Here is a 17,201-nt window from a genome sequence, read left to right on the forward strand (position 1 = left end):
GAGAGGGAGCTGTGCAGCCAGAGGCTACCAGAGAGGGAGCTGCGCAGCCAGAGGCTACCAGAGAGGGAGCTATGCAGCCAGAGGGCTACCACAGAGGGAGCTGTGCAGCCAGAGGCTACCAGAGAGGGAGCTGCGCAGCCAGAGGCTACCAGAGAGGGAGCTGCGCAGCCAGAGGGCTACCACAGAGAGAGCTATGCACCCAGAGGCTACCAGAGAGGGAGCTGTGCACCCAGAGGCCACAGAGAGGGAGCTGTGCACCCAGAGGCGACCAGAGAGGGAGCTTTGCACCCACAGGCGACCAGAGAGGGAGCAGTGTGACCAGAGGGCAACCAGAGAGGGAGCTGTGCAGCCAGAGGCTACCAGAGAGGGAGATGTGCAGCCAGAGGCTACCAGAGAGGGAGCTGTGCAGCCAGAGGGCTACCAGAGAGGGAGCTGTGCAGCCAGAGGGCTACCAGAGAGGGAGCTGTGTAACCAGAGGCAACCAGAGAGGGAGCTGTGTAACCAGAGGCTACCAGAGAGGGAGCTGTGCAACGAGAGGGCTACCACAGAGGGAGCTGTGCAGCCAGAGGGCTACCAGAGAGGGAGCTGTGCAGCCAGAGGGCTACCAGAGAGGGAGGTGTGCAACCAGAGGGCTACCAGAGAGGGAGCTGTGCAGCCAGCGGGCTACCACAGAGGGAGCTGTGCAGCCAGGGGCTACCAGAGAGGGAGCTGTGCAGCCAGAGGCGACCAGAGAGGGAGCTGTGCAGCCAGAGGACTACCAGAGAGGGAGCTGTGCAGCCAGCGGGCTACCAGAGAGGGAGCTGTGCAGCCAGAGGCCACCAGAGAGGGAGCTGTGCAGCCAGAGGGCTACCAGAGAGGGAGCTGTGCAGCCAGAGGCTACCAGAGAGGGAGCCGTGCAGCCAGAGGCTACCAGAGAGGGAGCTGTGCAGCCAGAGGGCTACCAGAGAGGGAGCTGTGCAGCCAGAGGGTTACCAGAGAGGGAGCTGTGCAACCAGAAGCTACCAGAGAGGGAGCTGTGCAGCCAGAGGCTACCAGAGAGGGAGCTATGCAGCCAGAGGGCTACCAGAGAGGGAGCTGTGCAGCCAGAGGCTACCAGAGAGGGAGCTGTGCAACGAGAGGGCTACCAGAGAGGGGGCTGTGCACCCAGAGGCTACCAGAGAGGGAGCTGTGCACCCAGAGGCTACCAGAGAGGGACCTGTGCAGCCAGAGGGCTACCAGAGAGGGAGCTGTGCAACCAGAGGGCTACCAGAGAGGGAGCTGTACAGCCAGAGGCTACCAGAGAGGGAGCTGTACAGCCAGAGGCTACCAGAGAGGGAGCTGTGCAACCAGAGGCCGCAGAGAGGGAGCTGTGCAGCCAGAGGCTACCCGAGAGGGAGCTGTGCAGCCAGAGGGCTACCAGAGAGGGAGCTGTGCAACCAGAGGGCTACCAGAGAGGGAGCTGTGTAACCAGAGGCTACCAGAGAGGGCGCTGCAGCCAGAGGGCTACCAGAGAGGGAGCTGCAGCCAGAGGGCTACCAGAGAGGGAGCTGTGCTGCCAGAGGCTGCCAGAGAGGGAGCTGTGCACCCTTAGGCTATTAGAGAGGGAGCTGTGCACCCTGAGGCTACCAGAGAGGGGACTGTGCAGCCAGATGCTACCAGAGAGGGATCTGTGCAGCCAGAGGCTACCAGAGAGGGAGCTGTGCAGCCAGAGGGCTACCAGAGAGGGAGCTGTGCAGCCAGAGGCTACCAGAGAGGGAGCTGTACAGCCAGAGGCTACCAGTGAGAGAGCTGTGCAGACAGAGGGCTACCAGAGAGGGAGCTGTGAACGAGAGGGCTACCAGAGAGGGAGATGTGCACCCAGAGGCAACCAGAGAGGGAGCTGTGCAGCCAGAGGCTACCCGAGAGGGAGCTGTGCAGACAGAGGGCTACCAGAGAGGGAGCTGTGTAACCAGAGGGCTACCAGTGAGAGAGCTGTGCAGCCAGCGGGCTACCAGAGAGGGAGCTGTACAGCCAGAGGCTACCAGAGAGGGAGCTGTACAGCCAGAGGCTACCAGAGAGGGAGCTGTGCAGCCAGAGGCTACCAGAGAGGGAGCTGTGCAACGAGAGGCGACCAGAGAGGGAGCTGTACAGCCAGAGGCTACCAGAGAGGGAGCTGTGGACCCCGAGGCTTACAGAGAGGGAGCTGTGCAGCCAGAGGGCTACCAGAGAGGGAGCTGTGCAGCCAGAGGGCTACCAGAGAGGGAGCTGTGCAGCCAGAGGCTACCAGAGAGGGAGCTGAGCAGCCAGAGGCTACCAGAGAGGGAGCTGTACAGCCAGAGGCTACCAGAGAGGGAGCTGTGCAGCCAGAGGGCTACCAGAGAGGGAGCTGTGAAGCCAGAGGGCTACCAGAGAGGGAGCTGTGCAACCAGAGGCGGCCAGAGAGGGAGCTGTGCATCCTGAGGCTACCAGAGAGGGAGCTGTGCAACGAGAGGCGACCAGAGAGGGAGCTGTGCACCCAGAGGCTACCAGAGAGGGAGCTGTGCAACAAGAGGCGACCAGAGAGGGAGCTGTGCAGCCAGAGGGCTACCAGATAGGGAGCTGTGCAGCCAGAGGCTACCAGAGAGGGAGCTGTGCAGTCAGAGGGCTACCAGAGAGGGAGCTGTGCAGCCAGAGGGCTACCAGAGAGGGAGCTGTGCAGCCAGAGGCTACCAGAGAGGGAGCTGAGCAGCCAGAGGCTACCAGAGAGGGAGCTGTACAGCCAGAGGCTACCAGAGAGGGAGCTGTGCAGCCAGAGGGCTAACAGAGAGGGAGCTGTGAAGCCAGAGGGCTACCAGAGAGGGAGGTGTGAACGAGAGGGCTACCAGAGAGAGAGCTGTGCAGCCAGAGGGTTACCAGAGAGGGAGCTGTGCAACCAGAAGCTACCAGAGAGGGAGCTGTGCAGCCAGAGGCTACCAGAGAGGGAGCTATGCAGCCAGAGGGCTACCAGAGAGGGAGCTGTGCAGCCAGAGGCTACCATAGAGGGAGCTGTGCAGCCAGAGGGCTACCAGAGAGGGCGCTGTGCAGCCAGAGGACTACCAGAGAGGGAGCTGTGCAGCCAGAGGCTACCAGAGAGGGAGCTGTGCAGCCAGAGGGCTACCAGAGAGGGAGCTGTGCAGCCAGAGGGCTACTAGAGAGGGAGCTGTGCAGCCAGAGGCTACCAGAGAGGGAGCTGAGCAGCCAGAGGCTACCAGAGAGGGAGCTGTACAGCCAGAGGCTACCAGAGAGGGAGCTGTGCAGCCAGAGAGCTACCAGAGAGGGAGCTGTGAAGCCAGAGGGCTACCAGAGAGGGAGGTGTGAACGAGAGGGCCGCCAGAGAGAGAGCTGTGCAGCCAGAGGGTTACCAGAGAGGGAGCTGTGCAACCAGAAGCTACCAGAGAGGGAGCTGTGCAGCCAGAGGCTACCAGAGAGGGAGCTGTGCAGCCAGAGGGCTACCAGAGAGGGAGCTGTGCAGCCAGAGGGCTACCAGAGAGGGAGGTGTGCAACCAGAGGGCTACCAGAGAGGGAGCTGTGCAGCCAGCGGGCTACCACAGAGGGAGCTGTGCAGCCAGGGGCTACCAGAGAGGGAGCTGTGCAGCCAGAGGCGACCAGAGAGGGAGCTGTGCAGCCAGAGGACTACCAGAGAGGGAGCTGTGCAGCCAGCGGGCTACCAGAGAGGGAGCTGTGCAGCCAGAGGCCACCAGAGAGGGAGCTGTGCAGCCAGAGGGCTACCAGAGAGGGAGCTGTGCAGCCAGAGGCTACCAGAGAGGGAGCTGTGCAGCCAGAGGCTACCAGAGAGGGAGCTGTGCAGCCAGAGGGCTACCAGAGAGGGAGCTGTGCAGCCAGAGGGTTACCAGAGAGGGAGCTGTGCAACCAGAAGCTACCAGAGAGGGAGCTGTGCAGCCAGAGGCTACCAGAGAGGGAGCTATGCAGCCAGAGGGCTACCAGAGAGGGAGCTGTGCAGCCAGAGGCTACCAGAGAGGGAGCTGTGCAACGAGAGGGCTACCAGAGAGGGGGCTGTGCACCCAGAGGCTACCAGAGAGGGAGCTGTGCACCCAGAGGCTACCAGAGAGGGACCTGTGCAGCCAGAGGGCTACCAGAGAGGGAGCTGTGCAACCAGAGGGCTACCAGAGAGGGAGCTGAACAGCCAGAGGCTACCAGAGAGGGAGCTGTGCAACCAGAGGCCGCAGAGAGGGAGCTGTGCAGCCAGAGGCTACCCGAGAGGGAGCTGTGCAGCCAGAGGGCTACCAGAGAGGGAGCTGTGCAACCAGAGGGCTACCAGAGAGGGAGCTGTGTAACCAGAGGCTACCAAAGAGGGTGCTGCAGCCAGAGGGCTACCAGAGAGGGAGCTGCAGCCAGAGGGCTACCAGAGAGGGAGCTGTGCTGCCAGAGGCTGCCAGAGAGGGAGCTGTGCACCCTTAGGCTACCAGAGAGGGAGCTGTGCACCCTGAGGCTACCAGAGAGGGGACTGTGCAGCCAGATGCTACCAGAGAGGGATCTGTGCAGCCAGAGGCTACCAGAGAGGGAGCTGTGCAGCCAGAGGGCTACCAGAGAGGGAGCTGTGCAGCCAGAGGCTACCAGAGAGGGAGCTGTGCAGCCAGAGGCTACCAGACAGGGAGCTCTGCAGCCAGAGGGCTACCTGAGAGGGAACTGTGCAGCCAGAGGCTACCAGAGAGGGAGCTGTGCAGCCAGAAGGCTACCAGAGAGAGAGCTGCGCAGCCAGAGGCGACCAGAGAGGGAGCTGTGCAACCAGAGGCTACCAGAGAGGGAGCTGTGCAGCCAGAGGGCTACCAGAGAGAGAGCTGTGCAGCCAGAGGCGACCAGAGAGGGAGCTGTACAACGAGAGGGCTACCAGAGAGGGAGCTGTGCACCCAGAGGCCACCAGAGAGGGAGCTGTGCAACAAGAGGGCTACCAGAGAGGGAGCTGTTCAGCCAGAGGGCTACCAGAGAGGGAGCTGTGTAGCCAGAGGGCTACCAGAGAGGGAGCTGTGCAGCCAGCGGGCTACCAGAGAGGGAGCTGTGCAGCCAGCGGGCTACCAGAGAGGGAGCTGTACAGCCAGAGGGCTACCAGAGAGGGAGCTGTGCAGCCAGAGGGCTACCAGAGAGGGAGCTGTGCACCCTGAGGCTACCACGGAGGGAGCTGTGCAACCAGAGGCTACCAGAGAGGGAGCTGTGCACCCTGAGGCTACCACGGAGGGAGCTGTGCAACCAGAGGGCTACCAGAGAGGGAGCTGTGCAGCCAGAGGCTACCAGAGAGGGAGCTGTGCAACAAGAGTCTACCAGAGAGGGAGCTGTGTGACCAGAGGCGACCAGAGAGGGAGCTGTGCAGCCAGAGGGCTACCAGAGAGGGAGCTGTGCCCCCAGATGCACAAGGCCAGAGTGGATGAGGGAGGTGGGCACAGAAGAAGAATCCATCGTTCCATTTGCATTCTGGGATTTGTAGTTCTGCGTTCGTAATGGGAGGGACGTGGTTTGGATTCCGCTGAGATTCCCTGGTTGTTCTACGTTGAAAATCAACTTGTGGTGACATGAAACCGCGCGTCCTGATTGGCTGCAGCTGTGAGGGACGGGGGAGCTCGGCCATGTGGTGGGCTGTTGGGGGGAGGGGCAGGCCCCGCTGACGTCACACGGGGAGGGGCCCGGCTGCATACAGTGGCAAAGATAGAAAAAAATAACTTCAAATAACTTTTAAAAAAGTTTTGGGAAAGGCGGGGGCGCGGGGGGCTTTTGTCTTCAGAGTCACAACTCTTCAGAAGTTCCTAAACTTTTACTTCTAAGGAAGAGCGAAGAGCCCGGGCCCCTGGAGGGACCCCCGCCCCTGGCCCCTGGAGGGACCCCCGCCCCTGGCATCTGGAGGGACCCCCGCCCGTGGCCCCTGAGGGACCCCCGCCCGTGGCCCCTGGAGGGACCCCCGCCCGTGGCCCCTGGAGGGACCCCCACTCCTGGCATCTGGAGGGACCCCCACTCCTGGCATCTGGAGCAGCGTGTGTTTGAGGCCGGTGCCCACATTGGTGGATCCGCGGACCCTCCTGCTCTGCACAGCTGGCACCGCTGGACGGGGGTCCCGGCCGGACTCCAGGAGGGGTCCCTCTGCCGAGGAGCACAGGGGGCGGCGCTGCAGCTGCTGGGACTGGACCAGTGACCACAGGCGCGTCCGGGGGGGGGCAGTGACACGAGGGCAGAACCGGGGGGGGGGCAGGAGCCTGGCTGGAAAGAGGACACACCGGGAACCACAGACAAGAATCTGGACAGAGGAACCAGAGGACAGACAAGGAACACACCGAGAACCAGAGGACAGAGCCAGGGGAACCAGGCGCGGCGAGCAGACACGAGGCCAGAGAGAGGAGAACCAGACAAGGAGCTCCAGAGAGAACCAGAGACGAGAACCAGAGCCAGGGGACACACCGAGAACCAGAGACGAGAACCAGACAAGTGACCGCAACTGAGAACCAGCGACACGAGTCTGGACAGGACAACCAGGCAGGAGGCCTGGAGGGAGCGAAGAGTCTGAGCAGAGACCCAGAGTGGGTGACCCGGAAGGAGGATTGACCCAGAGAACCAGACACAAGAACTGCGCGAGAAGCTACCAGGAGAACAGAAGAACCAGGCACGAGAACCAGGCACGAGAACCAGGCACGAGAACCAGGCGAGAGAAACAGACAAAAGAACTAGACAAGAGAACCAGGCACGAGAACCAGGCGAGAGAAACAGACAAAAGAACTAGACAAGAGAACCAGGCACGAGAACCAGGCCAGAGAAACAGACAAAAGAACTAGACAAGAGAACCAGGCACGAGAACCAGGCCAGAGAACCAGACAAAAGAACTAGACAAGAGAACCAGGCACGAGAACCAGGCGAGAGAAACAGACAAAAGAACTAGACAAGAGAACCAGGCACGAGAACCAGGCCAGAGAAACAGACAAAAGAACTAGACAAGAGAACCAGGCACGAGAACCAGGCCAGAGAACCAGACAAAAGAACTAGACAAGAGAACCAGGCACGAGAACCAGGCGAGAGAAACAGGCACGAGAACCCGGCACGAGAACCAGGCCAGAGAAACAGACAAAAGAACTAGACAAGAGAACCAGGCGAGAGAACCAGGCCAGAGAAACAGACAAAAGAACTAGACAAGAGAACCAGGCACGAGAACCAGGCGAGAGAAACAGACAAAAGAACTAGACAAGAGAACCAGGCGAGAGAACCAGGCCAGAGAAACAGACAAAAGAACTAGACAAGAGAACCAGGCACGAGAACCAGGCACGAGAACCAGGCGAGAGAAACAGACAAAAGAACTAGACAAGAGAACCAGGCACGAGAACCAGGCGAGAGAAACAGACAAAAGAACTAGACAAGAGAACCAGGCACGAGAACCAGGCCAGAGAAACAGACAAAAGAACTAGACAAGAGAACCAGGCACGAGAACCAGGCCAGAGAAACAGACAAAAGAACTAGACAAGAGAACCAGGCCAGAGAACCAGGCCAGAGAAACAGACAAAAGAACTAGACAAGAGAACCAGGCACGAGAACCAGGCCAGAGAAACAGACAAAAGAACTAGACAAGAGAACCAGGCGAGAGAACCAGGCCAGAGAAACAGACAAAAGAACTAGACAAGAGAACCAGGCACGAGAACCAGGCCAGAGAAACAGACAAAAGAACTAGACAAGAGAACCAGGCACGAGAACCAGGCCAGAGAAACAGACAAAAGAACTAGACAAGAGAACCAGGCACGAGAACCAGGCGAGAGAAACAGGCACGAGAACCCGGCACGAGAACCAGGCCAGAGAAACAGACAAAAGAACTAGACAAGAGAACCAGGCGAGAGAACCAGGCCAGAGAAACAGACAAAAGAACTAGACAAGAGAACCAGGCACGAGAACCAGGCGAGAGAAACAGACAAAAGAACTAGACAAGAGAACCAGGCGAGAGAACCAGGCCAGAGAAACAGACAAAAGAACTAGACAAGAGAACCAGGCACGAGAACCAGGCCAGAGAACCAGGCCAGAGAAACAGACAAAAGAACTAGACAAGAGAACCAGGCACGAGAACCAGGCCAGAGAAACAGACAAAAGAACTAGACAAGAGAACCAGGCACGAGAACCAGGCCAGAGAACCAGGCCAGAGAAACAGACAAAAGAACTAGACAAGAGAACCAGGCACGAGAACCAGGCCAGAGAAACAGACAAAAGAACTAGACAAGAGAACCAGGCACGAGAACCAGGCCAGAGAAACAGACAAAAGAACTAGACAAGAGAACCAGGCACGAGAACCAGGCGAGAGAAACAGACAAAAGAACTAGACAAGAGAACCAGGCACGAGAACCAGGCGAGAGAAACAGACAAAAGAACTAGACAAGAGAACCAGGCGAGAGAACCAGGCGAGAGAACCAGGCGAGAGAAACAGACAAAAGAACTAGACAAGAGAACCAGGCACGAGAACCAGGCGAGAGAAACAGACAAAAGAACTAGACAAGAGAACCAGGCAAGAGAACCAGGTGAGAGAAACAGACAAAAGAACTAGACAAGAGAACCAGGCACGAGAACCAGGCGAGAGAACCAGGCGAGAGAAACAGACAAAAGAACTAGACAAGAGAACCAGGCACGAGAACCAGGCGAGAGAAACAGACAAAAGAACTAGACAAGAGAACCAGGCACGAGAACCAGGCGAGAGAAATCGACAAAAGAACTAGACAAGAGAACCAGGCGAGAGAACCAGGCGAGAGAAACAGACAAAAGAACTAGACAAGAGAACCAGGCACGAGAACCAGGCGAGAGAAACAGACAAAAGAACTAGACAAGAGAACCAGGCGAGAGAACCAGGCGAGAGAAACAGACAAAAGAACTAGACAAGAGAACCAGGCACGAGAACCAGGCCAGAGAAACAGACAAAAGAACTAGACAAGAGAACCAGGCACGAGAACCAGGCGAGAGAACCAGGCGAGAGAACCAGGCGAGAGAAACAGACAAAAGAACTAGACAAGAGAACCAGGCGAGAGAAACAGACAAAAGAACTAGACAAGAGAACCAGGCACGAGAACCAGGCGAGAGAAACAGACAAAAGAACTAGACAAGAGAACCAGGCGAGAGAAACAGACAAAAGAACTAGACAAGAGAACCAGGCACGAGAACCAGGCGAGAGAACCAGGCGAGAGAAACAGACAAAAGAACTAGACAAGAGAACCAGGCGAGAGAAACAGACAAAAGAACTAGACAAGAGAACCAGGCACGAGAACCAGGCGAGAGAACCAGGCGAGAGAAACAGACAAAAGAACTAGACAAGAGAACCAGGCGAGAGAAACAGACAAAAGAACTAGACAAGAGAACCAGGCACGAGAAGCAAGTGAGAGAACCAGGCCCGAGAACCAGGAGAGGGAGACGCACAGCTAGGAAGTGACCGGCACTCATGAGAGCTGGGCTGGAGAACTGACGGCTCACACAAGAGAACCAGGCCTCTGACACTGAGCACCAGGCCTCTGACGCCGGGAGTTGTGTCTAAGAGGAGCTGTGACTCTGAGGAGCTGTGACTCTGAGGAGCTGTGACTCTGAGGAGCTGTGATCTGAGGAGCTGTGACTTCGAGGAGCCTGTGACTTCGAGGAGTTGTGACTTCGAGGAGCTGTGACTTCGAGGAGCTGTGACTTCGAGGAGCTGTGACTTTGAGGGGCCTGTGACTTCGAGGAGTTGTGACTTCGAGGAGCTGTGACTTTGAGGAACTGTGGCTGAGAGGAGCTGGACTTCGAGGAGCTGTGACATCGGGGAGCTGTGCGTCTGAGGAGCTGTGTGTCCGAGGAGCTGTGACTTTGAGGAGCTGTGACTTCGAGGAGCTGTGACCCCGGTGAGCTGTGCGTCTGGGGAGCTGTGACTTTGAGGAGCTGTGACATCGGGGAGCTGTGCCTCTGGGGAGCTGTGACTTTGAGGAGCTGTGACTTCGAGGAGCTGTGGCTGAGAGGAGCTGTGACTTTGAGGAGCTGTAACTCTGGGGAGCTGTGCGTCTGAGGATCTGTGGCTGAGAGGAGCTGTGACTTCGAGGAGCTGTGACTTCGAGGAGCTGTGACTTTGAGGGGCCTGTGACTTCGAGGAGTTGTGACTTCGAGGAGCTGTGACTTTGAGGAACTGTGGCTGAGAGGAGCTGGACTTCGAGGAGCTGTGACTTTGAGGGGCCTGTGACTTCGAGGAGTTGTGACTTCGAGGAGCTGTGACTTTGAGGAACTGTGGCTGAGAGGAGCTGGACTTCGAGGAGCTGTGACATCGGGGAGCTGTGCGTCTGAGGAGCTGTGTGTCCGAGGAGCTGTGACTTTGAGGAGCTGTGACTTCGAGGAGCTGTGACCCCGGTGAGCTGTGCGTCTGGGGAGCTGTGACTTTGAGGAGCTGTGACATCGGGGAGCTGTGCCTCTGGGGAGCTGTGACTTTGAGGAGCTGTGACTTCGAGGAGCTGTGGCTGAGAGGAGCTGTGACTTTGAGGAGCTGTAACTCTGGGGAGCTGTGCGTCTGAGGATCTGTGGCTGAGAGGAGCTGTGACTTCGAGGAGCTGTGGCACCGGGAGCTGTACGTGACCTCTGACCCAGACATAGGAACCCCCAGACCTCACCTGGAGCCGGCGTGACCTCTGACCCGGCCCCCAGCGCCACCCTGTGCCCATGGAGCTCTCGGCCCGCAGACCCCTGGGGTGCCCGCCGGGCCCCTCCAGCCTGGACTCTGGGGGTGGCCCGGGGCGTCCGGAGAGGCTCTGAGTCTGGTGGTCTTTCTGCCCCCCTCACCCCCCAGGATGCAGCTGAACAGCCTCCGGAGGACGAGCTGCCCCCCTGGCAGCCCCCCGGAGCCCCAGGCCAGGCGTTGCCCCTGCCGCCCGGTGGAGGGGCCCCCACCTCCGCCGCCCCCGCCGCACAGACACGGTAAGGAGGCCTCGCTGCTTTATAATAATACATTGTGAGTTTGTGGTACCCAATGACGCAAGAGCACGACATCCCTCCATCAGGAGACGCCGACACGTGTTTCGCTCGGGCTGAGCCGCCGCGCCCCATCAAATATTATAATAAACCACAGAGAGCCCCCCCTCCCTCCACCCCTGGGTGCCCCCTTCCTGGACCTGTCACCTGGGCCCCCTCCACCTCTGGGGTGCCCCCCTACTGGACCTGTCACCTGGGCCCCCCCTCCACCCCTGGGGTGCCCCCCACTCCAGGACCTGTCACCTGGCCCCCCCCTCATCTCTGGGGTGCCCCCCTCTCCAGGACATGTCACCTGCCCCCCCCTCATCTCTGGGGTGCCCCCCCTCCTGGACCTGTCACCTGGGCCCCCTCCACCCCTGGGGTGCCCCCCCTCCTGGGCCTGTCACCTGGGCCCCCTCCACCCCTGGGGTGCCCCCCCCTCCTGGACCTGTCACCTGGGCCCCCTCCACCCCTGGGGTGCCCCCCCCTCCTGGACCTGTCACCTGCTCTCCCCCCTCATCTCTGGGGTGCCCCCCCTCCTGGACCTGTCACCTGCCCCCCCCTCATCTCTGGGGTGCCCCCCTCCTGGACCTGTCACCTGGGCCCCCCCTCATCTCTGGGGTGCCCCCCTCCTGGACCTGTCACCTGCCCCCCCTCATCTCTGGGGTGCCCCCCCTCCTGGACATGTCACCTGCCCCCCCTCATCTCTGGGGTGCCCCCCCTCCTGGACCTGTCACCTGCCCCCCCCTCATCTCTGGGGTGCCCCCCCTCCTGGACCTGTCACCTGCCCCCCCCTCATCTCTGGGGTGCCCCCCTCCTGGACCTGTCACCTGCCCCCCCCTCAACTCTGGGGTGCCCCCTCTCCAGGACCTGTCACCTGCCCCCCCTCATCTCTGGGGTCCTGTCACCCTCCATGGGCACGTGTGGTTATGTTTACGTCCTTTAAGGGTCACGTGACGTGGACTCCACCGACCCTGACCTTTGCCCTGGGCTGCAATGGACGCCCCGAGTCACCTGCGCCGAGGGGTCAGTCTGAGCGAAACACGTGTCGGAGGACAGCTGTCTGCGCGCGGGAGAGACTATTGGAGCTGATATTAGAAATTCACTGTCTCGACCCAGAAAAGGGTTTGTCGTGGGAATTTCTGGCTTGTTTTTCACAGAGCGGTCTTAGTGCAAACCAGCTGACGTCATCAATTGATCTTTTTCCTTTATTCCCTTCCATGTAGCGCTGGTAGCAGAGCCTCCTATGTTATAGCCTCGGGCACTGACATCAACCATCAATTTATTTTACAGTTTCACGTCAAATGCTCTCTAAATACTTGAAATTTCTTTTTTTGTTATTTCGAAATTGTTTGTTGCTCACTCAAACAGAACTCCCCGCCCCCCTCATTGCTGAACTATTTTATTAGCAACATATTCCACAAAAGTAGTGTACGATTCAACGGGGTCCATAGGCGACCTCAACTGGTAGGGTTGGAGCCACTCTGATCATCCATACTCCATCTTCCTTGGGGATCGCCTCTTCATCGCAAATGTTATCACCTACATTCTCTATTTCCCTCTTCATAAATTTGCATTTCACTCTTTCTCTGGAGTTAGTCCTACACTGTTAGAAAGGCGACCCCGGGGGAGGCAGAAGATGTCTGACTGACCACCCCTGGGTCCACCTCTCCGTCAAGAGGTAGCCGAGCGTTACTGAGAGGCCTCCTGGGTGAGGGCCCTCTCCTAGGATCGCACAGCAGAGTAACCACACACCACAAATGGACACCACACCAGAGGTCGAGTTCGTGAGCTTTATCAGGAAATAAAGGCCGCTGGTTCCCAGCGATATGTACAAGTAGACCGAGGGGTCTGTAAAGTCTCGAGAAAGGGGGGTCAGGGAAGCGGGACAGTCTCGGTTGGGGTGTAGGAAGGGATACCCTGCGCACAGCTCTCAATCCTCGAGCCGGGGGTTCCGAGAGGTCGAGCCGCAGCAGCGCCAGCCGGCTCTCAAGATGGTTCGGCAAAGGGGGGCCGCGGCAGCGCCAGCAGGCTCTCAAGATGATTCGGCAAAGGTGGGCCGCGGCAGCGCCAGCAGGCTCTCAAGATGGTTCGGCAAAGGTGGGCCGCGGCAGCGCCAGCAGGCTCTCAAGATGGTTCGGCAAAGGTGGGCCGCGGCAGCGCCAGCAGGCTCTCAAGATGGTTCGGCAAAGGTGGGCCGCGGCAGCGCCAGCAGGCTCTCAAGATGGTTCGGCAAAGGTGGGCCGCGGCAGCGCCAGCAGGCTCCCAAGATGGTTCGGCAAAGGTGGGCCGCGGCAGCACCAGCAGGCTCTCAGGGTATCCTCGGGTTACAGGGACGTTGAGTTTCTTCTGGTGTCGGCCGTGACAGCGTCAGTAGGGCTTTCCAGTCCAGGATACAACTCCCGTCCCACTCCGGGGCTGGCCCAGATATAGGACTGGAGTCCTTTGATGTCCGGACCCTCGCGCCTGGGGGCCAGAGGGGCCGGGAAGATGGTGTCCAGACACCCAGCAGGGGGGTGGAGCCAGCACCCAGGGATGCCGGGGGCGATCGATACCAGGCGTCCGGGGAGGGTTGGAGGCCCATCGAAACTTCCCTCCTCTGGGATCTGTTGAGTGGCCACTCGACCACCTGGGTAGATCTTGGCGCCTCGATGTCGGGGCTTCGCTGGGGCCTGGGCCGGGGCCGAGGCCACGTGTTCGTGACGTGGTGGTCCCAAGATGGAGTCGGGCGAGGCCTCGTGCTCAGGACGTGATGGGCCCATGATGGAGTCAGGCCGGTGTGGTGGCCCGTGGTGGTAACCGGACCGATAGTGTTGGTGCGTGCAGGATCGGGCGGAAGGGGCCGCCCGGGGCTCTGTGGAGGGCCGATGTCGTCCGGGGCCCGCCACACGGGAGGGGTAGGACCACGCCACGAGGGCGGGTCCAACACGCGTCCCCCCCAGCTGAAGGCAGGGGAGAGTCACCTATCTTCTTGGGGATTCTCCTCGCCGAGGCGGAAGAATCGGGACAGGCCGTCAGCATTGGCGTGGTCGTTGCCGGGGCGATGCTCCACAGTGAAGTCCATCCCTTGGAGGGAGATTGACCATCGCAACAGTTTCTGGTTATCTCCCCGCATCTGCATCAACCACCGTAGAGGCCGGTGGTCGGTCTGGACCCGGAAGTGGGTGCCGAAGAGGTAGGGCCGGAGCTTCTTTAGGGCCCACACGACGGCGAAGGCTTCCCTCTCGATAGTGCTCCATCTTGGGAGAGGACCGCCCCAATGCCATGCTCCGAGGCGTCGGTTTGGACCACAAACTCCCGGCTGTAGTCGGGGGCTTGGAGCACAGGGGCGGTGCACATAGCGGTCTTTAGGGTGTCGAAGGCTACCTGGCACTCGGGGGTCCAGTGCACCCTTTGTGGTAGTCTCTTTGAGGTCAGTTCTGTGAGGGGCCCCACAATGCTCCCATAGTTTTTGATGAAGCGCCGATAGTATCCAGTGAGCCCCAGGAAGGCTCGGACAGCGGTCTGGGTGACCGGGGGCTCCCAGGCCTGGATAGCGTCAATCTTTGGCTGGAGGGGAGCCACCTGGCCGCTCCCTACTTGGTGTCCCAGATACGTCACGGACCCTTGTCCTATCTGGCACTTGCTGGCCTTTATGGTCAGTCCGGCCCGACGGAGGGCCGTCAGGACCTCCCGGAGGTGGGTCAGGTGCGCATCCCAGTGGAGGCTGTACACCGCAATGTCGTCTAGGTAGGCGGCGCTGAACTCTTCTAGCCCGGCCAGCACTCTATTCACGAGTCTCTGGAAGGTGGCCGGGGCGTTTTTCATGCCGAAGGGCATCACCTTGAAATGGTAGTGGCCATCAGGGGTCGAGAAGGCTGATCGCTCTTGCGCTCCAGGTGTGAGGCCGATCTGCCAATACCCGGCCGTGAGATCGAAGGTGCTGAGATACTTTGCAGCCCCCAGGCGATCGATCAGTTCATCCGCCCGGGGGATGGGATGGGCGTCGGTCCTGGTGACGGCAATCAGCCCCCGGTATTCAACACAGAACCGGAGCTCCGGGGGCGTGCCGGGTGCGGCGGCTTTAGGGACCAGGACAACTGGGCTGGCCCACGGACTGTCGGAGGGTTCGACTACCCCCAGCGCTAGCATCTTGGCCACCTCGGACTGGATGCAGGCCCGCACTCGATCGGGCACTCGGAAAGCTCGGTGTCTTACAGGCGGGCTGTCTCCAGTGTCTACATCGTGGACACACCACCGGGTGACTCCAGGGGTGAGGGAAAACAGATCTGCAAACTGCCCCAGCAGCTGCCGGCAGTCATGGTGCTGTTCGGGGGTCAGGGTGGAGGAGAGTATGACCCCTTCGATGGAGCCGTCCTTCTCAGTGGTGCTCATGAGATCTGGCAAAGGTTCGGAGTCGTCTTCAGCTCCGTCATCGGTCGCTAATAGCAGACTTAGTTCAGTGCGGGCAAAGTGCGGCTTGAGCCGGTTAGCGTGTAGAACCCGGAGGGGGTTCCTGGGGGACTCCATGTCCACCAAGTAAGTGACGGGGCTCTTGCGCTCCACCACCTTGAAGGGCCCCGTCCATTGGTCCTGGAGGGCGTATGGTTCAACCGGGGACATGACCCAGACCTGCTGGCCCGGCTCGAATTCGATGGACGAGGCGTTCCGGTCATACCAGCGTTTCATCTCCTGCTGACTTGCCTCCAGGTTGGCTTCGGCCAGTTCCCGGAACTTCCGAGTTTGGTTGCGGAGGGTCAGGAGGTACTGGTAGACATCTGGTGGAGCACCTCGGACAGCCGTCTCCCAGCCTTCTTTGACCAGGCTGAGGGGGCCTCGGACCGGGTGCCCATACAATAGTTCGAAGGGGCTGAACCCCAGGGACTTCTGGGGTACTTCGCGATACGCAAACAGGAGGCAAGGCAGCAGAACATCCCATTTGCGTCGTAGTGGCTCCTCTAGGCCCTTGATCATTCCCTTCAGTGTTCGGTTAAACCGCTCCACAAGTCCATTCCCTTGGGGGTGATACGGGGTGGTGAACTTTTACGCGACCCCGCACTGTTGCCACAGGGATCGCATATACTTGGAGATAAAGTTTGTGCCCCGATCACTCACGACTTCTCGGGGGAAGCCGACTCTGGAGAAGATCCCCATTAGGGCTCGACCTACTACTGGGGCCGTGATGGTTCGGAGGGGGATGGCTTCCGGATAGCGGGTGGCATGGTCTACCAGAACGAGGATGAAGCGGTGCCCTTGAGAGGTGCGGGGGTCCAGGGGCCCCACGATGTCTATCCCCACTCGCTCGAAGGGGGTGGTGACCACGGGAAAAGGCTGGAGCGGGGCTTTGACTTTCCCCCCGCTCTTCCCGCTGGCTTGACAGGTCGGGCAGGTTCTGCAGGGTTTATGCACATCGTTGCGCATTTTCGGCCAGTAGAAATGAGTCACCAGGCGGCTGTAAGTTTTGTCCTGCCCCAGGTGCCCGGCGAGGGGCACATCATGTGCTAAGTTCAAGAGGAAGTCTCTAAATCGGAGGGGAACGACCAGCACCCGGCTGGCCCCTAGTTCGGCAATCTTCTGCTCACTGTAGAGAAGGTCGTTGTCCCAATAGACCCAGTGGGACCCCGCCGGGTCTCCAGCGGCTTGAGTGGCGGCTTGTCGTCGAATTCCCTCGAGGGAGGGACAGGTGCTCTGTTCTTGTCGGAATTGTTCGCGGGTGGGGCCACCTTCTTGGCGCCACTGAGCTAGTTCTGGAAGGTGGCCGAGCTCGGTGATTTCTTCATGGCTGGGCCCCTGGGGGCCAGGTTCAGGGTCGGCGTCCTCGGGGACGGCGGGCGGTGGAGGTGCGGGCCACTCCGGCTCCTCGATCGGGTCTTCCTCCGTTGGGGTGGAGGCCCGGGCGGACATGGAGCGGGTGGTCGCACAGACCCACTCGGGAAGGCCTAGCATCCCCAGATGCTCTCTCCGCTCTACGCCGGCCCAGAGGGAACTTTCCAGGTCGTTCCCGAGGAGGCAGTCCACGGGGGAATCGTCTCGGACAGTCACTTTCAGCATGCCCGACACCCCTCCCCACTCGAAGGGGATGCGGGCCATCTGGCACAAACTCTCAGAGTTGTCCGCCGACCGTACTGGGCACAAGACGTTGGGAAGAATTTGTTCGGAGGTCACCAAGTGGCAGCGGACCGCCGTCACGCTGGCTCCAGTGTCCCGGAGGGCTTCGGCCCGGCGTCCATTGATGGTGACCCATTGGCGGTATTTCTGGGTGTTACCTGGGATCGGGTCTCGGGGGATCATGTCTCGATCACCCAGGCATGCTAATATCATGGCGGCGG

The 17,201-nt window shown here is 60.0% G+C and overlaps 2 protein-coding genes across 2 annotated transcripts in view; both read left to right on the top strand.

The window, feature by feature from the left end:
* LOC144785312 (uncharacterized) overlaps positions 1 to 9,245 on the top strand; it is a 110,332-nt gene extending 101,087 nt beyond the window's left edge. The window contains exons 2-3 of the mRNA XM_078664280.1: positions 7,829 to 8,205; positions 8,843 to 9,245. Coding sequence (XP_078520406.1) covers positions 7,829 to 8,205; positions 8,843 to 9,245 — 780 coding nt within the window. The remainder of the gene's footprint in view (positions 1 to 7,828; positions 8,206 to 8,842) is intronic.
* Positions 9,246 to 10,114: 869 nt separating this feature from the next.
* FGD1 (FYVE, RhoGEF and PH domain containing 1) overlaps positions 10,115 to 17,201 on the top strand; it is a 243,330-nt gene continuing 236,243 nt past the window's right edge. Inside the window, exon 1 of the mRNA XM_078664553.1 lies at positions 10,115 to 10,860. Within this exon, the coding sequence (XP_078520679.1) occupies positions 10,734 to 10,860 (127 nt within the window). The 5' untranslated portion in view covers positions 10,115 to 10,733. The remainder of the gene's footprint in view (positions 10,861 to 17,201) is intronic.

The sequence above is a fragment of the Lissotriton helveticus genome, chromosome 10 (assembly GCF_964261635.1).
Source record: "Lissotriton helveticus chromosome 10, aLisHel1.1, whole genome shotgun sequence".
In the NCBI taxonomy this organism is placed as follows: domain Eukaryota; kingdom Metazoa; phylum Chordata; class Amphibia; order Caudata; family Salamandridae; genus Lissotriton; species Lissotriton helveticus.